We start from the raw sequence: 26442 nt of genomic DNA, 5'->3' as shown, positions 1-26442 counted from the left end.
GGGGGTTCCTGATGTCAGAGTGAGACTGCCATCCAACCCACTTCTCCGTGGGATGTTGTTCTGGCAATCTTAGCAGATACCAACATGCATCCAACCTCCCATTTTCCAGGTGGGAAGGTGGAGGCCTTAGAGTGGTCATGGAGTTTATGTGCCTCCTGTGGTACGGTGGCACAGCTGAAGGCCGGGTAAGGAGGTGAGCAGTGCACCCTGCAGTGGTCAGCATGGGCCAATTTGGGCATTTTCATGGGGATGCTGAAACTAAAGTGCCCTGAACAAAGGCTGAAGGGGACTCCAGTGTGTCTGTCCTGGCTGAGCGTCCAGGTGTGTGGTCCCAGGCGTCTCACTCAGGATGTGTCCTGAGTGACACCGGCCATGTCCCTCTTCAGTCTAAGAGTAAGGCCAGGTCCTTAACAGTCATGACTAGGGAAGGAAAAAAGCAAATGAGAAGGTTGCGGGCGGGATGGGGGCTTCGCCCAACGGTCAAAGAGCAAGCGCGCCCCTTGGTGGTCGTGCACGGAACTCGCCGCGCTAGTCTGGGTTTGTGGGCGTGTCCTGCAATGTCCGATGCCCCGAACGCGCGTGGGGTTAGGACTTGTAAATTGTGAGGTTACCGGAAGCTAATTCAACGGGTGCATGACACGCTGGGCCCTTATCCCAGTTTGATCTACGTTGGTGACAGCTTCTACTCGCCCAAAGCTGCAGGCAATGTGCAGAGGTTCTGGGGCCGGAGCTTACAGGCAGCTAAAAGGTGCTCAGTCCCTTCCACAATCCCAGAGTGGCCTGCAAAAAGAGTTTGCTGTGAGCCGGGCATGGTGGCGCACGTCTTTAATCCTAATCCCAGCACTCGAGAGGCAGAGGCAGGCAGATCTCTGTGAGACCAGTCTGGTCTACAGAGCAAGTTCCAGGATAGCCAGGGCTGTTACACAGAGAAACCCTGTTTTGACCCTCCCCTCCCCCCAAAAAAAGAGTTTACTGTACTGGTTGCTTATCTGTCACCACGGCACCCAGGTGGTTGAGTCATGACCATTAGTAGGTCACGGCCTGCAATCGTGAGTTTGAGGCTAGCCTAAGCTACATGAGACCCTGTCTCCAAAGTGAAGCAAACAAGGGTCTCAGAGAGACAACTCAGCGGAGTTAAAGCACTAGCCACTAACCTGGATTCATGGGCCCCACATGGTAGAGTGTGTGAATGCACTCCAGCAAGATGTCCTCTGACTTCCACATACATGCCATGGGATTCCTCCCCCACTCCCGATAAACACAGCTAAAAAGAAATTTTTTTTTAAACATTTATTTACTTTATTATGTATACAATATTCTGTCTGTGTGTATACCTGCAGGCCAGAAGAGGGCACCAGACCCCATTACAGATGGTTGTGAGCCACCATGTGGTTGCTGGGAATTGAACTCAGGACCTTTGGAAGAGCAGTAAGTGCTCTTAACCGCTGAGCCATCTCTCCAGTCCTAAAAAGAAAAATTTAAAGCAGGCAAACAAGGAAAACGAACCCAAACAAACAAAACACACTCTCCAAAACAAAATAAACACACACACACACACACACACACCAAATTTCTTTACTGTTACGAGTACTTATTTGTATGATCAGGGATAAATACTGATGCTGCCATCATTTCGTCAGCATTACAAAGTTCAAAGGCTGGCGCCTGAGTCAGCCTGCCCCCTAGAGGCGCAAAGGAGAAGGTCGGCAGCTCTGGAAAGCGTAAGGATCTAGATGGACTCACCTAAAAGTTCTGGTCCAGTTTGGAAGGAGGAAGTGGAGCCGGCAATGGTGGCACACACCTTTAATCCCAGCACACGGGAGGCAGAGGCAGGTGGATCTCTGTGAGTTCGAGGCCAGCTTTGTCTACAGAGTTCCAGGACAGGCTCCAAACCTACACAGAGAAACCTTGTCTGGAAAAAAACAAACAAAGAAACAAACAAAACAAAAAAAAAAAAAGAGGAGGAAATGATGGCCTTGAAGTCGTGGAAATCCTGCCTTAGCCTCTTGATTGCTGATTGCTGGGTTGATTCGTGGGTTGACTGATAGATACCCTCTCCACACTTTGTGGGGGGAGGGGTTGGGAGGCTGAAGGTGGGTGGGAAGGGGGGATTCCTTCTAGATGGAGGAAGGTGTAGTTGTTTTTTTTACTCTTTAGGGGGGGGGGTCTGCCATCCAGCTCCCAAATTAATACACAGAGACTTATTCTTACTTATGAATGCCTGGCTTTAGCTTGGCTTGTTTCTAACTTAATTTATCCTCTTTCTCTTTAACTACACTTTGTCTTGGGCTTTTTACTTTTCTTTATTCTATGTATCTTTATTTCCTTCTCATTCCGTGGCTGGCTGGGTGGCTGGTCAATGGTGTCCTCCTCTCCTCCTTTTCTTGTTCATGTTCCTCTCTTTGAGTCTAGATTTCTCCTCCTATTTATTCTCTCTGCCTGGCAGCCCTGCCTCTTTCTCCTGCCTAGCTGTTCAGCTCTTTAGTAGACCAATCAGGTGTTTTAAATAGGCAAAGTAACACAACTTTACAGAGTTAAACAAATGCAACACATCTTTGCATCATTAAACAAATGTTCCCTGGAGGCAATGAGACCCAGAGGTGAGAGCCAATCAAGAGGTGAAGAAGTTCTGGTCATACTGGAAGACCTGCCTCCCCAAGGGGGAGGAGCTGGTAATGGGAATAGAGCATGCCCGCTACATAGCCAGACAAATAGAGCTCAGAGTGTCCTACTCACAAGCCCTGTGTGGTTTCCTGGCACTTCTTCCTCTGTAGCCCCTTTTCTTATCTCTTGGGAGAGATGGAACTTGCTGAGGCTGAGTCCATTTTGGAAAAGATCTCTGAGCTCTGATAAGAAAATTGCTTACACTGTTGCCTCTAAGGTCATGGTCAAACCCCACAGCAAGCTCAGCCCTCTACCCCCCCCCCAGTTCTCCTGCCTGGGAGGGGGGAGATGGGACAAAGGGATCTCAGTTACCCACACACTGCCTTCCACAGTCTCTGGTATTGAGCACACGGTGTACTAGACCCTAGAGGATTAGCTCTGGGGTGCCCTGTCGGCTAACGTTCAGCCATGTTTTCCGCAAACCTATGAAGGTTGTAGCTTTAAAGAAACCCACTTTTTGCTGTTTTCGGTAGGATTTTGTTCTGACACCTCTGCTTACAGATCCGTGGTGTTTTGTTTAATAGCACCCCCTTTTTTGTTTGTTTGTTTTTGTTTTGTTTTGCTTTTTGAGGGAGGGTTTCTCTGTGTAACAGCCCTAGCTGTCATGGAATTAGCTCTGTACACCAGGCTACCATCGAACACGCAGAGATCTGCCTGCCTCTGCCTCAAGTGCTGGGATTAAAGGCACGCGCCACCACCTCCCGTCCTATCCCACCCTCTTATTACAACAGCTAAGCAGCCCCTCACCTCAATCCTCCCACCTCTCGTTTTTGCCCTTCTGAGACAGGGTCTGGTATGGTCCAGGCGGTCCTTAAATTCAGCAGGTATCCAAGGAGGGCTGCTGACTCCTGAGCCTCCTCGCACCTGCCAAGTGCTTGGATCACTAGCTTTGCCACAGCACGTGACTCTCGCCTTTCTTCTTAAAGTAAAGTCACACACTCCCAAGGTTTAAAGGGAAAATTACAATAACAAGAACACACTACGCGGGACTTGGCCCACCGAACTCCATCTCCCAAGTGTCCTTGCTGTTTGGAAGCCATGTGACCAACTCTGGCCAGTAGGCTGCGAGCAGATGCTCTCCTCCCCGCCCCACTTTTCCAGCTCTGTTCTGCTGCTTGCCTGGCGGTGGCACTCTTGTTCCTGGCGAGGGAGTAGACCCTCCCGGTCCTCATTGACATCCCACCTGCTTTTATTATTTACTATTACTACTGTTAGTTACCTACTTTGGAGTCTCAGGCTCACAGGTCAACACAGCTTGAAGGTGAAGTGTGCCCCACAAGCTCTCATTTTGGAGTCCTTCCCCATGTGGCGGGCTATCCTAGAAGGTGTGACCTTAGGGATGAGGCCCCTAGAGACAGACCTTGTTCCCTGATCTCAAGATGTGAAGAGCTGGATGCAAGCTCCTGCCTCCAGTGACTCGGGGATCCAGCCCTTACCCTACATGATGGCGGCACAGTCCTAAAGTAGGAGCCAAACTAACTTTTCCTCCCTTATTTCTGTCATAGCACCGTCATGACCACGCGAAGGTGCACAGTGGGTCCCGGCTCCCGATGCTCCTCTGCGTCTATGTAAACGGGGCAGGATCTTCCTAAGAGCAAACTGAGGGGAAAGCCTCAGCCTCTTCACGTGTTTGGGGTGCAGAGCCCTGTTCCAGTTCAGCAGAGTACCACGGACACCCACAATCCTAGTCAATGCTCTGCAGTCTTGGGGGTGAACAAGGCGGAAATGTCCCTACTAGCCAGGACTCTCCTTTAGCGGGGCAGGTATTCAGCAATATGGCTCTCTACATCTGTCTGTGTGCTGTGCTAGGAAAGGGGTTCCCCAGCAGGCAGCTCGAAAATGAGACTTTCTGGCAGGCTTTCTTCCTTTGGGAAGTTGCAGGAAGGGGGCTCATGTACAAAGCTCAAATAAGTCTGGACCCTTGAATCCCCTCCCAGTTGCCTCTTGTGGTCGTTTGAATGTAATTGGCCCCCATAATCTCTTAGGAAGTTGGCCCTATTAGGTGTGGCTTTGTTGGAGCAGGTATGGCCTTGCTGGAGGAAGGGTGTCACTGTCGGGCCGGCCTTGATAGGCGGCATCCTAGCTCAGGATACTACCCAGGGTTTCAGTGGAATTCCTGTTTCCTGAAAGCCAAGATGTAGCCAGCACCATGCCTGCCTGCATGTCACCATGCTCGCTGCCATGATGATAATGGACTGAACCTCTGAAACTGTGAGTCACCCCAATTAAGTGTTTTAAAAGAGTTGCTGTGGTCATGGTGTCTGTTCACAGCTATAGGGATCCAAACTAAGACACCTCTTTTTCCCAGTTGTGTTGTTACTTATCTGTCACTTATCTGTAACCAGTGGTGCAAACGTAGCCCTTTAAAGTGAACGGTTATGGCCTGGAGAGATGGCGCAGAGGTTGAGCGCACTGATTGCTCTTCCAGAGGTCCTGAGTTCAATTCCCAGCAACCACATGGTGGCGCAGAACCACCTGTAATGAGATCTGATGCCCTCTTCTAGCCTGCAGGGACACATGTATACATAATAAATAAATTAAAAAATAAAGTAAATGGTTATTTAATAGCTTCCTGTGAAGAATTTAAGTCTCCCCCGCCTACCCGTAACTGAATATGGAAGGCTTACCTGCTTCACACAAAAGTAAAGAGCACACTTTCCAAATGACCAAATACAGAAAAACAAAAACAAAAAACTTATTACCCAGTGCTATTATGTGACCCCAGGAGTCCTGCCTTTTGAGCACTGGTCTGAAACCTGTTTATATTTCTAGGGTCTCTTCTTGACCGAAATCAGAGCAAATGAGTCATTTTTGTTTTACTTGCTATTCTTCATTCTAACAACATGGATACTTCCAGGCTAATCACGGTAGGTCCTCACAGCCAGGTTTGGCTTGGCACGTGCCTACTATTCAGTTGCAGATATAACATTAAAAAAAAATCAACTGTTAAACCATGCATGAACTCACACCTATAACCTCAACACTCCAGAAACTGAGGCAGAAGAATTACCCTGAGTTTGAGGCCAGCTTGGGCTGCAAAGACCTTGCCTCAAAGCAAACCAAGAAACAGACAAATGACCAAGAAAATAGCAACAAGTATCAGTTACTACAGGGATCACACTTCATTACTGAACTTGGAGGAATTTGCTTTTTACTTGAGTTGTATTGTCTTGGCTTTTCTCTAAACCCAAAGAAGAATATGTGAAACTTTGTCCTTAAAAAAAAAAGTGTTGCCGGGTGGTGGTGGTGCATGCCTTTAATCCTAGCACTTGGGAAGCAGAGGCAGGCAGATTGCTGTGAGTTTAAGGTCAGCCTGGTCTACAAGAGCTAGTTCCAGGACAGGCTCCAAAGCTACAGAGAAATCTTGTCTAGAAAGAGAGGGGGGGGGGGGGAGAGCGCTAGTTCCAGGACAGGTTCCAAAAAACTACAGAGAAACCCTGTACCCCCCCCCCCCAAAAAAAAGTGTTTAGTATTAGTGTGTTGGATTTCTGGAAGCTGATCTGCCTTCCCCTTTGTGCATTTTGTCAAAAATAAAATACCAATAATAACTTTGTGCTAGCAAAGCTGGGGATCGAACCAGGAACCTTATGTGTGGTAGGTAAATGCCCTGCCACCAAGCCATATGTCTAGTCCAGCAAAAGCATTCTAAAACTACCAACCTAAATAGAATTCACACAGTTCTTCAGACCCCTGAAAATGTGCTCGGGTCTTTTGTTGACCCCTCCCAGGCATTCTCAGGCCATCTGTCCAACGTTATCGTTTGGGCTGTAATTCTCCCATGTTACAGAAGTGATTACCACAATTGGTTCCTCCCAAAACAGACATCAGCAAGAACATTTCAGTTTTCTCCCACACAACTTTAATATGTACAGTGACTAAAATGAACATTAAATTTGAAACTTATGTAGGAGTTTTGAAAGCAATAATATTTGTACTTTAAAAATGTTACCACCTCTGGCTCTTTGGAAGCTCCTTTGACTGAGGTGGGCCTCAAACCCATACCCTTGTGAACCCTAGGCAAGTGCTTTGCCACTGAGCCACACCCCCAGCCCCCCCTTCTTGCTTTTAAGATCCCAGTTTTAAAGTCTGGACCTTATTGAGAATAAAGCAATTTACAAACAGGACTTCAACAACTCAAGTTAGCATTATGGGTCTTTTTACTTCTGATGTTGTGACAAGCTGGATTCAAAAGATATTTAGGACCGAAACCAAGGTGAGCAGGGGTGAGTCTCACCAAAGCCATGTTCCAAACTAAGAGTCACAACCAATAGTCTGGAGTTTTGCGATATATGTTATTTCTCTACACTTTACAGAATTATATAAAAACATGACATGCAGTTACATTCTTCTGTAGAACCCTAGCCTCAGGCTGTAAAACACAACTACTTTATGCTCTATGGTATGCGAACCGGGAACTAGGCTGGAGACTTAAAAACATATGCACACGGACAGAGACACGGGGACATGAGTCATCCTTGATACAAGAATGTCAACTTATATAGGGATCCTTAACTGATAGTCACGCCTCAGCTCTCGAGATCTTTCAGCTGCAGGTCTCACCAGAACCCACTCCCCTGCCATCAGGGTCTTGTGCTCAGAGCAGCTGCAGGCTCAGGAAAACAAGTTGTTTTGCTCAGCTCACTCCAGCAGGCAAAGGGTCTGAGGCAGGCAAAGAAAGTCAAGGGGCCAGGGGTCTGCAGCCCCCAACATCAGGCTTTACTTGTAAGTGGTCCTCTCCCTTCTTCTCCTTATATAACCATCTCCCTATGTCAAAACTATCTATTATTTTTATCTCAGCTAATAGTTTTTTTGTTTGTTTGTTTCGAGACAGAGTTTCTCTATGTAACAGCCCTGGCTGTCCTGGAACTCACTCTGTAGACCAGGCTGGCCTCAAACTCAAACACCTGCTCTGCTTTCAGAGTGCTGGGATTAAAGGTGTGCACCACCACCTCCTGGCTTCAGCTAAAAGTTTTTATGCTTTGAATATGCACACAATAATAAGTGCATTGGAGACATGCTGAAAGCATAGTGGTGTGCACATTTTTAGAGGGGGTATAATTTTATGGGGAGAAGCTAGGGGGAAAGAAATTGGTGATCAGGGAACTGGAGAAACGCACTACTGTGCTTGCTTGTTTCCCACTCTCTGCATTACAGGTATTGGGTGACTTTATTTGGTCAAGAAAAAGTAAAAATGTAAAAGACATTTAGGAAACAGTGGAGAACTTGTTTCATTCTACCTTCAAAATCTACACGTCATTGGGATTTCTAGCACAGAGAAAGAACTGGTCAGTGCCATACAGTCATGTTGTTCCAGGACCACAAAGGAAGAAGTTCAAAGGTCACTGGGGCCACAGCTGGCATTTTGCCATTTTCCTTGTGTTAAGTTTAAGCGAGTCTCTGAGGACCTGAGTGCACTGTTCTCTGTGTGTGTCGCCAAACCCAGCTCAGTTTTACAAGACTTAGCACAGTGTTCATGCTAGAATGTAAAATCGCCAGTCTGTAGCTACTTCCCCGAGACAAAACAACCATGTCAAAGAGGACAGAGTATTCCAGTGACCTTCCTACCTCTTTGAACCATCTACCAAAAGGCAGCCCAAACTGATACACCCATGAACACGAAAGTCCCTTTAAAACTAAAACAGAGAGCGGCAGGGGGATTTTAAACATCTCGGAGGGAGATGCTGCCTCTGATGCTCTTCCTAGGCATTTCTTCTGTTCCTTGTAAGACTCTCCCGATTTAAAGGCCAGAACCTGTTGTTCAGTTCTGTGACTTAAAAAAGGCCCATTATTTATCCTATTAGGATGAATTTATTCATTTATCTATTGTTAAACATTTTTTTTTGAGATATAGTCTCTTTCTTTTGCCCAGGCCAGCCTGGAATGCACTCTGTAGTCCAGGCTGGCCTTGAACTCACGACAGTCATCTTACCTCGGTTTCTTACATGCTGGAATGACAGATGGGAGCTGTCTGCCTGCTTCTAGAATAAGTCTACTTTGTACCCATTTTCAAGACCTTTTTTCTCCCTGAGACAGGGTCTCCCTGTGTAGCCCTGGGTGTCATGGAGCTCATTCTGTAGACCAGGCTGGCTTCGAACTCAGAGATCTGCCTGCTTCTGCCTCCTGAGTGCTGGGATTAAAGGTGTACGCCACCACTGCCCAGCATCCTTTCTAAAGGTCACATCTTTATGGAATGTGGAATTGTTCTGATGAGCAGTGTGAGGTACACACAGGACTTGTTTTTCCTGAGATACCAATACATTCCCAACATGGCTAGTGGTTAGTGCTCAGTCCTCCGCAGAGCTTGTGACTCTGTTTTTATCAGTGTGGAGTTTTACTCATATGAGACTTCCTCCTTGGGCCTTTCTAGTCTATTCCGTAGGTTCAACTCTTCTTCAGCCAACATGATGATTCTATGCCCATATGAGACTTAAGCTTTTTTGTATTTGATATGGCAGTTCTCATTAAAAAACAAAAACAAAACCCACCTTGTTATAGTTATTCTCATCTGTAAAGATGAAATTCAGAACTGGAAGCAGCTTCTGAATCCCATGGAATTTTGTTGTTCACTGGTTCAGCCCTCTGACCCAGTATAATGGTGTGTGTCTGGTCTCCTTTACGCAAAGGCTATTTTACTTGTCAGCAATTGTGGTCTAAGAAACTTATCGCGGCCCCCATAAAGCCTCACTCCCATCAGCACTCTGGCCCAGGCTACGGCTGGTGGATCCTGGCCCTTGCTATTTTAGACGTCTTTTGCTGTCATGGTGGGTGCTGCCGTAGTGACACCTTGTCCTCCTTGGTGCCTAATCTTGTATGATAAGACTTTTCTTGTTTTTCTTTCTTTTTTTTTTTTCTGATTTATGTGCACCCGAGGGCTCCTGGTATCTCACGTGTCCGTCTTGACAGCCTGGCATACTCTTTAAAGCTCTGCTTTGGAAGGTAGCTCTGATGGAAATGGACTAACTTCAGTTTCTGCCTTTTGGAGAGTGGGTGCCCATGAGATCGGGAGCGCTTAGACAGAGTGGCTCCTCCTGCTGGCAAGCCCTTCGGTGCCACCTGATACTTGACTGTGTATGAAATACTTCAGTTTTGCTTTAAATACTGGCAGCAAGAGCCAGCATTCGGGGTTGGGGATTTAGCTCAGTGGTAGAGCGCTTGCCTAGCAAGCGCAAGGCCCTGGGTTCGGTCCTCAGCTTCAGAAAAAAAAAAAAAAAAAAAAAAAAGACAAAATAACAAAAAAGACCAAAAAAAAACAAGGTAACTGGCACACACAACCTTTTTCATTTTCAGAGATCCCCGCCCCCCCAAGACATTTTCCTGGCTGGGGGCAATATTTATTATTTGTCCTTCAGGATGTCGCAGTATCAAATCGGTTCCAGCCCACAGGAGAGTCTCCTGTGGGGTGTGCAGATGTAGTGATTGACAGCCGGGTGACAGCTGAAGCTGCTGGATGCTCCACCCTCCTCCATGTTGCCTGCAGCTGGGGCCCTTCCTCCATTTCCTGGGAATGCTCCTGTGCTAGATCTTTGATAATTTTTCTCATTTCTTTAAGACCTACGTTTGTAAATTCGGTCCCATTTGTTTGGGTTTTGAAAATAAAAGCTGGGTTCGCCTGGGCCCCGAGCGCAGCACAGCGAAGCATTCCTGCTCGGCCGGACCCGCCCCACTCTCAGAGGAGAGGGAGGTGCCTGGGAGGAGGAGCGGGGTCTGCCCATGCGCAGTAAAGATTTTATTTTATTTTTTTGGCTTCTTTCGCTTGCCGTCCTTACCCGCCGTGCTCTGCGCAGCACACGCGGAAGTGGCTTCCTCCAGCTGACAAGCCGGGCGGTTGTAGCCGTTCCTCGCCGGCTGGCGACTACTACAGAGAATGGCAGGAGTGCGAGAGCCCGGGGAGAACCGGGCCGCTGCCATGGCTGTGGAGCAGGACATGTTCGACGCCGTCGTGATGGCGGATGAGAGGTAGGCAGCGGCCCAGTTCCGCCCCGCCCCGGCAGCTGCTTGGCGGAGTCCCGCTGTCCTCGGGGACACCCGCCTTCGCCATCTGCGAGCTGCCACATCTTCTTGTTCTTTAATTGCCGCACATACGGCAGTATTCATGGACCTGCTGATGGATGTGTCGGGCAGGCCCCTTTGGATGTGGAAAGTTCCCCGGGGAAATGCCTGGGCGGAACGGTGGTCCAGGGCATCTTGGCCTTTCCTGGACGGCTGCTCACCTCTCCGGGGTGACTGCTCGATCTCTGTTTAGGGAGTGGGGTCCTGACATCTGCGGAGGCAGAAGAGCTCCCCAGGCCACCCACCTGCCAAGTGGGGAGCTGTTCACCCCTCACGGGGGCTTCCAGAGCATTCCTTCCACAGTGCAGACTTCAAGTTACTGCCAATTTTTGGTTGATTCCTCAGAGACAATACCATCTAGTCAGAGCACCGTAGTGCTGGCATACTGTGATGATCTTACGGATATTTTCTGTTACTCCTGCATCCTGGGGGTGTTTTAGAAACAGAGACTTGAGTTAGGATGGCATGTAGGCTCAGCTACACCGACTCTTTTTGAAAAGTAGATTTCTAGTGTGGACTAAGCTTGCTTGAGTTTGTATTTTTACATTTTCCTTGTGGGTTCTTGTGCTCTGCCGGGTTTGGAAGTCACTCGTGTATCCTACCCACGGTTACAGATGAAGGAACTTGGGTCCCTAGGGGTTGGGGCTGTAGCTCAGTTGGTAGAGTGCTTTTCATAGCATGCATGAAGCCCATACGCATCATGCTTTCACATGGAGGTGGTGGCACACACCTGTAATCTCAGCTGTCAAGAAATGGGAAGAGCCCAGCGGTGGTGACACACACCTTTAATCCCAGCACTTGGGAGGCAGAGGCAGGTGGATCTCTGTGAGTTAGAGGCCAGCCTGGTCTACAAGAGCTAGTTCCAGGACAGGCTCCAAAGCCACAGAGAAACCCTGTCTCGAAAACAAACAAACAAACAAAAACCCAACAAAACAAATCAGCAACAACAACAAAAAAGAAATGGAAAGAGTTACTTGATGGAGGTTGGCGTGGGCTGCATAGTGAGAGCTGTCTCAGCAATGGGGCTGAGGCACAATAATGGGCCAGAGAGCAGAAGAGCTAGACCTAGAACCTGCATAGTGAGAGCTGTCTCAGCAATGGGGCTGAGGCACAATAATGGGCCAGAGAGCAGAAGAGCTAGACCTAGAACCTGCATAGTGAGAGCTGTCTCAGCAATGGGGCTAGGGCACAGTAATGGGCCAGAGAGCAGAAGAGCTAGCTAGACCTAGAACCTGCATAGTGAGAGCTGTCTCAACAATGGGCTAGGGCACAGTAATGGGCCAGAGAGTAGAGAGCTAGACCTAGAACCTGCATTTTGTGACTCGGGGTTTTGGGGGCCTTTTGGGGGAGGGGGTTCTAGATAGGGTTTCTCTGTAGCCTTGGAGCCTGTCTTGAAACTTGCTCTGTAGACCAGGCTGGCTTTGAACTCACAGAGATCCTTTTGCCTCTGCCTCCCGAGTGCTGGGATTAAAGGCACGTGCCACCACCTGGCATGACTTGAATTTTAACCCTTTCTTCCTGTAGTCTGCTGTGTCCTGTGGGAATCTAGATAATGTAAGGTGGGAAGATTTTTCAAGGAACAGTGTTTTACCTGATGAAGTGTGTTTCTCTGTCACAGATTCCATGGGGAGGGATATCAGGAAGGCTATGAAGAAGGCAGCAGCTTGGGGATCGTTGAAGGAAGGCAGTATGGCACATTACATGGAGCCAAAATTGGATCTGAGGTAAGTGGGAGGGCCACTTAGAAAGAACTTCATAGATGAGTGTGGTGATCCATCCTCTGTCACAGGGGATCTATCCTGCGATCCCAGCACTCAGAAAACTGAGGCAGGAGTCCTAGGCCAGCCTGGGCTAAAGAGTGAGCTACTGCCTCAAAAAACAGAGGCTGGGGAAGTAGCTCAGTGGCAGAGGATGTACCCAACATGCTTAGCCATAACTTTGAAACATTGCCTTAGAGCAGCGGTTCTCAACCTAATGCTGCAACCTTTGCAAACAGTTCCTTGTTGTAATTGTAGTGGCGGGGCTGTGTCCCCGGCACCCGGCCTCCCACATGGCTAGCTTATGCCCCGAAATAATTACATGGAAACTGTATTCTTTTAAACACTGCCTGGCCCATTAGTTCCAGCCTTTTATTGGCTAGCTCTTACATATCGATCAAATCCATTTCTAATATCCCTGTAACACCACAAGGTGTCTTACCAGGGAAGATTTTAACCTGCGTCTGTGTCCGGTAGAAGAATCATGGCGACTCCTTGACTCAGCTTCTTTCTCCCAGCATTCTGTTCTGTTTACTCCACCTACCTAATTTTATGTCCTATTAAAGGACCAAGGCAGTCTCTTTATTTAACCAGTGAAATTAACACAAGCCAGAAGACTCTCCCCCATCAGTTCCTCATGTTGTGGTGGCCCCCAACCATAAAATTATTTTGTTTCTACTTCATAACTATAATATTGCTACTCTTATGAATCATAATGTATATGTATCTGACATGTGACCCCAAAGGGGTCAAGACTCAAGTTGAAAATCAGTGGCCTAGAGGAAAAGAACAAAGGCATGGATCCTTTTCCTTTACAGTTGCTTCCTTTGCTGTTGAAGCTAAAGCATCTAACCACTTCCTATTGCAAGGCCTTTGGAGGGGATTCATAGACCAGACAGAAAATTCTTAGCACAGAACCACCAAAGTATGTTAGGGAGTAGCACAGTGCTGTCTTGCGTCTTCAGCCAGCTCAGTCCTCACCCAAAGGGGTGCCATGTTTACAGTGGAATTCCATAAGCCCCACAGTTTTTCTCCTTTTGCCTTTGTCCTCTTATAGATCACTGATCCTGACTGGCAGAGGAGGTCATGACAATATCAGGTACCTGATGCCACAAAACAGACTGGTGGGCCTAAAACAACCATCTTTGGTTATGCCACACAGTGTCTGAGGGTCAGCAGGGCTCCAGTCTCATCTGCAGGCTTGGCTGGACCAGGGGATCTCTTCCCGAGGTAGCACACCCTGTAACTGGTGTCCTCTGCTCAGGTGTCCTCATGACACCCCAGAGCAAGTAGCCTGTGAGAACAAGGCAGAAGTGGCATTGCTTTTTCTACCCAGCCCCAGGAACTAGACAACTCTTTCTTCCTCTGTGTCCTCAGAAGCTGAGCACACTCCTCTCCTCTGTTCTGTTGTGCATACATGAACCCGGGACAAGGGGCAAGGAGCCAGCTCACAGCATCATATAGAGGATGAGTATCACTGCTGTCATCTTGGGGCCTGGCTCACCCGCTGGGGCTGTCACCATTCAGTTTCCATTGCCGAAAAACTCACAGGTTCCAGAATAGCTGAAGAAGCCTTGTGGCAGCCCTCTGTCCGGCTCTGAGCTTTGAGATCTTGGTAACTGGTGTGGTGTGGCTGATTGCTTACCGCCTTCACTCTGGGCTGGTTTTCAATTCACAGATTGGGTGCTACCGTGGCTTTGCTCTTGCATGGAAGTGTCTCCTACACAGTGGTGCATGCGAGAAAGACAGGTAAGGCTGAGGCTCCCTTCTTCCTTTCCTTCCCACCCCTTTCCCTTCCACCCCTTTCCCTTCTACCACTTTCCCTCCCACCTCCTTTCCCTCTCCCCCATTTTCCTCCCACCTCCCATCAGCATGCTATCAGTGAAAAGGCCGGGAGGAACTCTGAGTGTTCCTACTGTGTGCATAGGTATCTGTGTCATTCATTCATAGTAATGGCCAACTTGACTTTGTTATTCAAAGAATAATAAGTAAAATGTGACAGGCACCTCATAGGTACTTGATGAGCGCTGGGTGGTGTCACACCTAGGGTAATGTCAGGTGGATCCTATTTCCTGTCCATTTCTCACTTAGGCGTCTGATAATAGACTGCAGTACTGTCAATGAAACGAGGCCTCGGAAATGCTGACTGTGCCAGATGTGGTTGTGTACACCTTTATTTCAGCAGAGACAGGCAGATCTCTATGAATTCAAGGGTAACTTGGTCTACATAGGAGTTCCAGTACAGCAAGGACCAGAGAGGGGAAAAAGAAAGAAATGCTGGCTTCTCATAGCCAACCAGAAAACAGTATTATCTTTTTGGGAGGCAGGGGCTTATACTATGGCCCAGACTGGCCTTTAGCTCACAGCCATCCTTCTGTCTCAGCCTCTTATATGCTGGGCTCACAGATATGTACCACCACAGCCAGCCAGAAGTCATCCTGAAGTCATCCTTTTTATAACACACACAGTTCCTAGTGATTGTCACTGTTCTTTGAGCTGTGTTAGCTTTGGTACCTTGCCTTACTGTGCTCTGCCCGCCTTGGTCCTGTGAGCTGCCCCATCTGCCAGCTTCCCGAGGCTGGGAGGGAGCCCTGAAGTGAAAGGCATATTTCCCTCGTGTGCAGAAGCATAGGGTTAGGCTGGCATTGTGTAGTCTTCCTATAGCTCCTGGCCTGGTATAGGAGGGCCCAGAGGAGGGTATTAGCAAACCAAGCTAAGAGGATGGCAGCTCCCTGCCTGTAGGACTCACCCTTTTGTTTGACACTTTGAGTGTCTAGGACTCATACCACGCTCATATTCAAAAGTAAGAGCAAGGTATTTGTGACTAATTGTGGAGTTCTGGGGTTCTCTCTCTGATTATCCACCACATGATTTACTGGCTTCTCTTTGTTTTTTGAGACAGGGTTCCTCTGTGTAGCCCTGACTCTCCTGGAACTTGCTCTGTAACTCACAGAGATCTGCCCGCCTCTGTCTCCTGAGTGCTGGGATTAAAGGAATTCATACTATGCAGCATTTTTTTTCCTTCTTCCTCCTTTTGTGAAATTTGAGACAAGGTCTATTTAATCCAGACTGTCCTGGAACTCATTATTTAGACCAGGCTGGCCTCAAACTCAAAGAGATCGGACACTGGAGAGATAGCTCAGAGGTTAAGAACACTGACTGCTCTTCCAGAGGTCCTGAGTTCAATTCCCAGCAACCACATGGTGGCTCACAGCCATCTATAATGAGGTCTGGTGCCCTCTTCTGGCATGCAAGCATACATGGAAGGAATGTTGTATACATAATAAATAAATAAACTTTAAAAAAACAAACAAACAAACAAAAAAACCTCAAAGAGATCCTTCTGCCGTTGCCCTCTGAGTGCTGGGAATAAAGACTTGGGTCACCATGCCTGGCTCTCTATTTGTGTGTTTAGTGTGAGCAGGTGAGAGGCAAGGGTCCTTAACTTCATGGCTTTAGGAGTGGCCAGGCCGACTGATCCTGGAGGAATGATGTTGGCTAATCATGCCACCACTGGGTGGCAGTCACAGCCGAGACTGACTGCCATCCTTTTGCGGTGGTCTCCCTTGCTCCAGCCTGCAGTTCCCCAGGTGGGGTAGGGGCCCCCTGGTGAGTGGTTGCTCTACAGCAGGTGGAGGCCAGCACTGCCAGGAGCAGAGAGGCAGCTTAGACTGCCCACTGCTCTGAGATGCAATGAAGGATGGAGTAGGGCCTTGGGTGACAGCCTCTCTCCCCCATGCATCGCAGCAGGAAGATGAAGGTGGTGGAGGCTCTGATCACACTGCTGCAACACTTCCCCTATGATGACCCCACTTACGAGAGGCTCCATGAAGACCTGGACATAATCAGAGGGAAATTCAGACAGGTTTGTGCTCCATAGCCTCTGTCTGGGGTGTGCCTGAGTGCACTGTAACAGCAGGGCGGGTGCAGGCCTTAGGGTTTGTGTGATGGCTGTTCTGGGCAGCATGTGTCCGTGCCTCATTTCCCTGCCCCTTGTAGGATGACTGAGATAGGCTGGGAACGGTGTGGCGACATTGCCTGTGGGGTGGTGCTGGGATAGGGAAAGTGGGGCTAGCAGAGGTGTGTCCAGGGGTGTGAGACACTGTTGGTTGAGACACCATCTCTTGGGTACTTTCAGCTATGCTCACTGCTCAACGTGCAGCCAGACTTCAGGGTGACCGCGGGAGCCTCCAGACTTGCGTTTTGAGGACTCAGAAGAGCAGATATCTGTACATATAATGTCAGTGATTAAAGGCAGCCTGAGTGGCCCTCATTGTTCTGTGAGAGGACCAGTGTGGCCTCTTCCCTAGGCTCTTGCTGGCTGGCTGGCCGAGATAACACTACCCTGCCTTCTGCACAGGGTCCTGGCAGCACCCTCAAGAGATTGCTCGCCGCTGGCCAGAGTGAGTGGCTTTGTCATCCCAGTGGTCCTGGGTTGGATCACCCTGAGGGTAGGACTCGGGCAGGCTGATGTAAAAGCCCTTAATGGGGAGCCGCAGCAGGTTCTCTGCTGCGCGCTGAGCTTCTGCTGACCACATTTGGGCTTCCTTTGATTCACTCCGCCCCCCTGGCAGTCCCAGAGGTGGGTGCCATTTCACTTCAGAGGTGATGAAGTAGACCCACCTAGTGTAACAGCCTGCCATCAGAGCTGCCTGCTACCCCAGATCCACGTCCTGCAGTGTCATACAGTGCCTCTGCCTTGAGCGTGTGTTGTCATTGCCTGCACCACTGGGACCCTGTCCTCTGCCGCAGAAGGCCCAGATTCCTGCAGTGCGTACAGGGTACAGGGTTCAGACTCCATTGGACTTGGTTTGCCTCTGGATGCCCAGCTGAGAAGGCAAGGCCAATCAGATCCCTAGGAAGCTGAGGCATGGCCTTCACGCTGTCCCCAAGTGTGGGATGAGCTCTACACATTAAGAATTGGCCGCGGGGGGATTACTGGGAACCAGAGCAGGACCAGATGGTGACTGCCACTGTGACTGTCCAGGGGCTTGCCTGTGTGCCACTGCTTCTTTAGCAGCAGCTTGCGAGTCTTGCATGGTGTTCACAGGCAGGTATAAGGTGAGCTAACAGGAGTAGGCTCAGTATATACCATTTCACAGGCGTGGACACATGGCAGCATGGGTTGATATGCCCTCCTTTGGGTGGCTCCATTGTACCCTGACTGTCCCTACTTCAGTTCTAGGGCATGATGTGAAGGGGTCACTGTGAATTTGTGCCACTTTGGTTTGGGTTCTTTTTTTTTTTTTTTTTTTAATTTTCTTTTAGAAACAGAGTCACTGTATAGCTCAAGCTGGCCTTGAAGGGTGATCCTCCTACCTCAGCCTTATGAGTGTTGGAATCTCAGGCCTGTGGCCCTAGGACACTGTTTTTAATATCTGATAGAGTAGGTACAGCTGGAGCTCTTCCCTCGTTCTGTCAGCCCAGCCTAGCCAGAGAGGGATGGTGTTGGTGCTTGAGGCCCGGGGTGCCACGCATCTGGCTTCCTGAGCCAGGCAGTGGCCTCTCGGGAGTCTCACACCATCCTCCAGCTGCTCCCAGGATCAGGTGCTCTTCAGTGAGCTTCTCTGGGTGCTGAGCTCAGAGAGCTGTGGCTGCTGTTTTGATCATAGTTTACTTTTCTTTTTGGAGAAAAGAATAAATGATGTGTTTTACAGCAACAGTCTGTCTGGTATCATTGTACTGACAGCTGCTGCAGTCCTCCAGTACCAAGATGCTGATGTCAGGATCTCTGTTCAGAGATGTGGGCCCAGCATTCCAGCCACATTCTGCCCTGGATTTGCTACCACAGGTAGCAGTTACTAGTTCCTCTCTTGTCTCTGCCCCCTTTCCCTCTCAGCTTTGTCTGTTCCCCCATTCCCCTTACCTTGTAGATAGGTGTTAGAGTTCCCACCTGTCAGCATTGCCACAGCCACCTGTCTGATACCTCCTGTGTTCTCAAGGGCCCCATCCAATCCCCAGCACGCTTTGGTTACCCCAAAGGTCTTCTGGATCACAGTATAAACAGTGCCGAGAAGCATTCTGCCGTGTGGGTGTGCCCTCCCTTCCCCCGCTGATATGGCTGTGTCTACTGTGAAAGGTGACATAGCCATGAAAAGGTTGCTACTTCTAAATGTCATCCCAAGAAGATGATACTCGGAACTGCCATAGACAACCACAGGGAGCTGCAGTGAAGCTGCACCTCAGTGTGGTAGAGTGGCACCCATGGAACATGTGTCCTTAATGTCACTACTGAGCTGCGAGCTAATTGCCTGCCTTCTCAGACCATGTCCTGTGAGCTCTAAGTGTCTCCACTGCTGGACTGTTTTCTGTCACCCATCTTACCATGTTCTGGCCGGCTCTCTGGCAGAGTGGCCTTGCTATGACTTTAGCTTTGATGCCATCCCCTATGAGCGGCAGTGTGTCACATGCTGGAGGCCAGAGGTGTCTGGATTGGCTCCTCCCAAGTCTCTCTGCTGAGCCTGCTGCCCGTGTCTCCTGCACAGTTGTGTCCTGACTGAACAGGGACTACCAGTGATCTCATTCTCCCTCAGTCACCTACAGATTTATCTGTAGTCACAGGGCAGGGCATGTGACCGCCAGCTCTGCAGGATCTGGAATCACCTAGGAGACACACCTCTGTTCATGGCTGTGAGGGTGTTTCCAGAAAGGCTTAGCTGAGGAGGGAAGACCCACCCTGAGTGTGCTCTGTCCCATGAACTGGAGAAAGCAAGCTGGGTGCCAGCGTACGTGTCTCTCTGCCTCCGGACTGGATAAAATGTGAGCGTCTGCCTTGGGCTCCTGTTGCCATGCCTCCCCACCCTGATAACTGCCACCTTATTAACTGTGGCCCCATAAACTCCTTCATCCTTTAGCTTGCTTCTTTGGGGGATTTTGTCACAGCAGGGATGAGAAAACTCACTAAACACAGGGCCTCAGACCTGCAAGGGTACTGTGTGACCTCTAACAGGCAGCCTTTTTACAGCTATGGTACCAATTTCAGCCCGAGGGTAAATGCAGAATGAAATTCTTCCCTGTAAAGCTAGTGTTAGTGAGGAGTTTTTAAAATATAAAGATTATTGCTGAGCGATGGTGGCACACCCCTTAAATCCCAGCACTTGGGAGGCAGAGGCCAGCCTGGTGTACAGAGTGAGTTCCAGGATAGCCAGGCTACACAGAGAAACCCAGTTTTGAGAAACCAATATATAAATAAATCAGCACAGAGGAAATTTATTTGCTACAGAAGGACAAAGGTCAGAAAATAAGAGACAAAGACAGGAGATAGAGGATGAGGGAAAGGAACAAAGGAGAGGGGTAGGGGAATCTGTCCCAGAGGGACAAAGGATTGTCTCTGGAGAGGAGGTAGACATGCCCCATAGGCAAATGACAGTTTATAAAGATTAGAGGGGGAAACCCTGTGTTAGGATGAGGTGTTTTGTTTTGATTGGGCATGTTAATTAGGGCAGCTAAAAAGGGCTTTTGATTGCTGGACTTCAATACTTTGATAACTGGACCTTAGTAATCAGCCTGGGGTTTGTGTGGTAAAATAAGGGGAATAGACCTTGGTGGCTAGCTTTAGGAATGAATTTAATAGTTTAGCAAAGCAGAGGAAATGGGAAGGGCAAGGCCTGCCAGAGTCATGTTGGCCATGCTCGGGCCTGCTAGAGTTCCTTCAGTGTGTATGAGGTTTTTACTTGCACCGCATGGTGGCAGTGCATGCAGAGATCAGAAGAGGGCATCGGATGCTTTAGGACCGGAGTTACAGAGGTTGTGAGCCACCACGTGCGCTGGGACCAAAGCTGGGTCCTCTGCAAAAGCAGCAAGCACTCTTTTGTTGTTGGTTTTTTTTTAATATTTATTTATTTATTTATTATGTATACAATATTCTGTCTGTGTGTATGTCTGTAGGCCAGAAGAGGGTACCAGACCTCATTCCAGATGGTTGTGAGCCACGATGTGGTTGCCGGGAATTGAACTCAGGACCTTTGGAAGAGCAGGCAATGCTCTTAACCACTGAGCCATCTCTCCAGCCCCCGTTGTTGTTTTTTTTTAAAGGATTTATTTATTTCTTATGTATACAGTGTTCTGCCTGCATGTATGCTTGCAGACCAGAGGAGGGCACCGGATCTCATTACAAATGGCTATGAGCCACCATGGGGTTGCTGGGAATTGAACTCAGGACCCCTGGAAGAACAGCAAGCACTCTTAACTGCTGAGCCATCTCACCAGCCCTGTAGTCAAGTTTGATTTTGTAGGATTGTAGTTTTGAGACACAAGCAAGGTAAAACACCCCAGAAGCTCTGGCTGGGTGCTCTCAACCCCACAGTGGCTAGTGACGGAGCACCCCACATTCTAAAACAGTGGTTCTCAACCTTCTTAATGCTGCCACCCTTTAATACAGTCTTCATGTTATGGTGACCCCCAACCATAAGATTACTTTCATTACTACTTCATAACTGTAATTGCTACTGTTATAAATTGTAATGTTAGATCAGGTTGGCCTCGAACTCACAGAGATCCACTTGCCTCTGCCTCCCTATTGCTGGGATTAAAGACGTCTGCCACTACCGTCTGGCTTAGTCCTGACTTTTCTACTCCACTACTTAGTCTCCATGTGCAAGACTAAGGATGGCAACATGGGCTGGCAGAGTGACTGTGAATGGCTGCACAAAGCACAGCAGGTGAGAGTAGCTTTTGCCAACTGCTCCAGACTGGTTTCAGGCTTGGCTGAGCCCATGCTAGGTCTTGTATTTAGCAGATCCAGGAAAACACGGGTTTATAAAGAAGGAACCCATATCAGGAGGAACAGTGACTGAAGGGGCTGTCAGATGCCCCAGACCCTTCTGTGGGGGTCCTTTCTCCTTCCCTCCCTCACTTCCTTTCTTCTTTCTTTCATTCCTTTGAGACAAAGTTTCTCTGTGTAGCCCTGGCTATCCTGAAACTCGCTCTGTAGACCAGGCTGGCCTTAAACTTGACCCACCTGCCTCTGCCTCCCAAGTGCTGGGATTAAAGGCATGTAACCACCAACCACCCAACCTGTGGGATCTTTCATGATGAACACTACTGTCTTCTGGGAGCCCAGAGATAGGGGAGCACTCACCCTGTAGGTAGGTGGCAGGGAGACTTCCTGGATGGGGTCTTCATAGCCTCTATTAGAGAACATGCATCAGTGAGCCCCATGGGTCTGAAGACAGGACTAAAGATTTGGGAGTGCTGGTGCAGTTCTCCTAGCAGGGGCCTTACTGTTGCCAGTGGGCGTTGTACCCTTGAAAAACAAGCTCCCAAGCCTGCTCTCAAGCGCAGGGGCCTGCTGCTGGTCCACTGCATCTGCTTGGCAGCAGGGTCTTAGCAGTTCTGTTCAGCTGGAGTTTGCTTGTGTTTATACTTGGGTGAGGAAGGCCTGCTCAAGCGTGGCTGGGGCCTGTCATGCTTGGTGTCTTAGGGCTTTTATTGCTGTGAAGAGACACAATGACCAACAGCAACTCTTATAAAGAAAATACTTAATTGGGGTGGCTCACTTACAGTTTCAGGGATTCATTCCATTATCATCATGACTGGGATCATGGTGGTGTGTAGGCAGATGTGGTGCTGGAGAAGTAGCTGAAGTCTTATATCTTATAGGCAACAGGAAATTGACTGAGACATTGGGTGGTATCCTGAGCATAGAAAACCTGAAAGCCTGCCCCCACAGTGACACACTTCCTCCAGCAAGGCTATACCCACCCCAAACAAAGCCATACCTATGTTACTCCTTCTGAGACTCTGAGGGCCAATTACATTCAAACTCCCATACTTGGTATCAGCTAAGAGTTGGGAAGCATCTGGCTCCTTAAAAGGGGGGGGGGGGGTCATGAAGAGGATGCTATGCAGCATACAGACCTAAGGAGGCCTGCAAACAGGAGGGCTCCAGGTGAGTAACACTGAGGCTGTCCAGGAACCCTCCAGAATCAGGGCTGGCCCAGCCATACCCAGCGTTACCTTTAGCCCCTGAAGAGAGTCAACTCCTGCTGTTCAAACCATGTCATTAGTCAAGGACGACCCAGGACACTGACACCAGGTCCCTCTCCCTGTCAGAGCTGTTATTTCTTCCTGGAACTTGCAATGTAGACCAGGCTGGCCTTAAACTTGGAGAGATCCGCCTGCCTCTGCCTCCTGAGTGCTGGGGTTAAAGGCTGTGCCATTACTGCCCAGCTGGCTTTATGTTCATAAAAAATTGCTCAGTGAAATTTGTCTTGGGATTAGGACAGAATTTTCACCAATGTCTGAACTGGCTTTAAGCACTCTTATTCTGTTTTGTGTGAAGTGGCACTTTCAGCACTGACCATTATAAAATCAAATTTTTTTTTTTTTTTTTATTTTCGAGACAGGGTTTCTCCGTAGCTTTTGGTTCCTGTCCTGGAACTATAAAATCAAAATGTTTAACCAAAAAATTTTTGACTCTTAAAAGATGTTGAATATTCAGCCAAGATTTCTTTATTTTTTATTTTAATTTAATTTTATGTGTATGCATGTTTTGTCTGCATGTATGTCTATACCATGCTTATACAGGGTACACACGCAGGTTAGAAGGTGTCAGATCCCTGGACTAGTGTTAGAGATGGGTGAGCTGCCATGTGGGAACCAAACCTGGGTCTTCTGGAAGAGCAGCCAGTGCTCTTAACCGCTGGGCCATCTGTCAGCCCCTAAAGGATTCTCTTGACTGAGTTAGTTGAGATGGGAATACCCACTCTAAGTATGGTAGGCACCATCCCTTGGGCTGGAGTCCTGGCGAGAGCAAGCTGAGCGCCCATGTTCATCTTTTTCTGCTTCCCCTGTGATGTAATGGGAGCAGCTGCTTGGAGCTTCTGCTGCCGTGCTTTTCCCACCATGATGGACCACACCTTCCTCCGCGAGCCAGATACAACTTTCCCCCTTCACTTGCACTTGTCTGGTGTTTATCACAGCAGCAGAAAAAGGAACTGAGGCAGGTGTCCAGAAAGGCCCAGTTGTCAGAGACTTGGCCTAGCCACTGGGACAGAACAAGGGAAGGAAGGGTGTCCTGAGCCCTGAGCTGGGAGGCCCCACACAGATGACCCCAAGGGTGAGCTTGCTCAGTTTTAAAGTGGCTCCCAGCTGGCAGGCTGTCTCAGCTGTCTCTTGGGGACAATTCAAAGGCTTAATGGATGCCACAGTCTAAGAGGCTCAAGACCCACTGAAGCCCCTTCAGCAGAGCATTCTGTATTCTCGCTCCATCCTTCTCATGTGCCCTGTGAGTAACAATGCCCCCAGACGCGGGACCCGAGGTCTGCAGCCCTGAGCTGCCTGCCCACCATCCCCACCACCCGAGGCTTTTGTCTGCTGGCCCTGTAGTGTGGTGCTGAGCTGCGGGGGCTCTGTGGGCCAGGGAGTTGGGAAGGGATTAGAGGTCCTGCTCTTGCTTTGCCCTCTTGCACAACCCTTTGATCAAAGACATTCCTGGGATGACAGCCCTGAGAGGCCAGCTCAGCTCAGCCAGGGGTACCGCATCCCACCAGTACTGTGCTGTGGCCCTGCGGGGCCCCTGTATACAAGCCTACCTCGTGTTAAACAGTCTGTGCACACCACCTAAGACACACACAGGCTGTCACAACAGCCCAAGTCCAGGTTTGCCTGGGAGGCACACCTGGCAGTGCCAGCTCCCAACTCTGGCCTTGTGTGGCCTGCACAGCCATGCCACTAAATGCAGAGGCCAGGTCCAGTCCTGTGGAGCCTGATAGACATTGTCCGCCTCCTGGACTGCCGTGGCAAGGGCTCTGGAGCACCGCAAGGAGGACACACGGTCCTGCTTCTCTGCCTTGTGTCCCACCCCAGTAGTCCTCAGCCCCCACTGCTGGCATCTCGTGGGCCCCAGGAGCCCAGGTACTCTGTAGGGTCGGTGAAGGTGGCTTGCTTTCTAGGACAAAGTGCCGCAGCTGGGCTGGCCTATGAGCAACAGGTTAACTTCCTCACACTTAGCCCCAGGATGTGAAGTCAGGAGGGGAGGCCACACAGTCACCTGTATAATGCGATGCAGAAGCTCCACAGAGGCCACACTTTGAGTCCTCTAGGACAAGCAGAAATGAAGGTTCGGGCAGGTCCAGGCAGTGAAGTAACCTAGAACAGGGAGTCAGGAAGCTGAGGTTCACCGAGGCCAGGCAGGTTTAAGACCTTGGCCTGGCTGAGAGGGGTGGGATGGCTCAGCAGGATGGGGGCTCTCTGCATGTAGGAAGCCTGGCCAGGATACTGGGCAAGGATCCGTGGAGCTGGTGGAGGCAGAGAATGGAGAGAGCTGGCCTTTGGGCTTCTGAGAAGAGACAGTTGGGCGGGCTAACTTCCTGAGCCTTTGTTTCTGAGGCTGTCCAAAGGCCACTGTACCATCACCCCATGAACACGAGTGTCTACTCATCCCACTGGGATTTGCCATCCAGTCTTTTTGTTTTTGTTTTTCGAGACAGTATTTCTGAGTAGCAATGGAGCCAGTCCTGGAACTCACTCTATAGATAAGGCTGGCCTCTGCCTCCTGAGTTCTGGGATTAAAGGCGTGCACTGTCACCACCCAGCCTACCCTCCAGTTTTATCAGCAAAATTCAAGGGTTAGAATCAGAGCCTGGAGTTGCCATTGGTATCTGGGGTTAACTTCTGAGCCATGTAAAGAGGCTTGGACATCAGCTGTAGCTGGGCACCACAGACCACTGGATGAAGACACAAGCCAATTGCACCTTTAGAGACCACATCATGGTGTGAGCTCTCCGCATTTGATGGTGATGCTTACCCATTCCACTTGGGTGTCCTTCCACGACCACCCTTGATAAGCAATGGTGGAAAACAGCAACAGCAGCAGCAGCCTGCCTTCCTCTAGTGTATGCTCAGCCCCACACTATTGGTGTCTGCATTCCTAGGACCACTCTGCTGCACTGGCCGTCAGCCTGCTTCATCCCAGCGTAGTTTATTGTGTCTCCCATACTAACCTGCCCTTCAGCCCACCTGAATGTGATAAGCTTGCTCTACGGTGCTTCTAAGATCCAATGGGAAAGCAGCTCTTCCACCTCTCTGCCCTTTGGCCTGTTTCCCGGAATGCTGAAGGCCCCATACCAACTCTCCTGGACATGTGTGGTTGTGGGGAGAGGAGATCTGCCAGTTCCTGGGTCCTTAGCCCTATAACGGGCTCTGATGCTCAGATGGAGCTGATATACCTTTCTGGACCCTGCCCTCAGGCAGCCGCTTTGCCCAAGATGAGGACTGGATCTTCCTAAGCCACCAGAGGGGACACTGGAGTCTCCTCCAGCTCTAGTGTTTCCTTTAAACTCCCATGGGGGTAGGATGCCTGGTAGAGGCTCCATCTGCCTTTGGGTCAAGTCCCTTTCTGCTTTCATCTTTGGGTGGCACCATTCAGGCCAGGCATTAACTACATTCCCCATCTTTCAGAAGGGCAGGGGGCAGCCTGGCACCAACACAGCCAACCTGAGACCCAGGTCTTTAGGTGGCTCCCAAATGGCTACATAGGGTGATGGCAGAGGACCCCCAGTGCTAGGGAGAGTCATGACACCTATTCCCCAAGGGTTGGCGAACAACGCCAGTCATGAACTGCCACCCAGAGGACGTCAAAGGAGTCCAGCCAGGCCACTCAGGTCCCCTGTAACTGTGTGAAAGGCCACCTTGGGCCTTGGCCCTAACACTAAGCATCGCTCTCCGGGCGTTTGGCAGCACCTAAGGATGGTGATTCACCCAGAGCAAACACCCATTTGTGCCAGACAAGGGGCAGTGAACGCGGGCTCTGTTGATCTTCCATCTGCAAACACACAGGAGAGCAAGCTGGCAGCGACTGACCCAGAGCCGCTTCTCATCAATGGCTGCCGCCGGTCTCCCTGACGCCAGAGGCTGCCACCTGCAAACACCCTTTCATTTGGGAACCCCAGGTTGGTCCCACATGGTTATGGCAACAGTGATATATCCCCCATTCCCTTCCCCAAGGCCCAGAAAACAGACAACACCAAGC

The 26442-nt window shown here is 49.5% G+C and overlaps 1 protein-coding gene across 1 annotated transcript; it reads left to right on the top strand.

Annotated features, from left to right (window-relative positions):
- Positions 1–10437: 10437 nt before the first annotated feature.
- Positions 10438–16754, top strand: Lto1 (LTO1 maturation factor of ABCE1). The gene is made up of 5 exons (XM_041661549.1): positions 10438–10620; positions 12332–12437; positions 14149–14219; positions 16218–16335; positions 16609–16754. Exons 1-5 carry the CDS (start codon positions 10529–10531, stop codon positions 16675–16677), a joined length of 456 nt encoding a protein of 151 aa, XP_041517483.1. The 5' UTR covers positions 10438–10528; the 3' UTR covers positions 16678–16754.
- The last annotated feature ends 9688 nt before the right edge of the window (positions 16755–26442 follow it).

The sequence above is a fragment of the Microtus oregoni genome, unplaced genomic scaffold (assembly GCF_018167655.1).
Source record: "Microtus oregoni isolate MIOR12 unplaced genomic scaffold, Mior012 000012F_ref0000307, whole genome shotgun sequence".
Lineage (NCBI taxonomy): Eukaryota > Metazoa > Chordata > Mammalia > Rodentia > Cricetidae > Microtus > Microtus oregoni.
The sequence above is the reverse complement of the archived record's forward strand: the minus strand, read 5'-3'. Positions and strand labels throughout refer to the sequence as shown.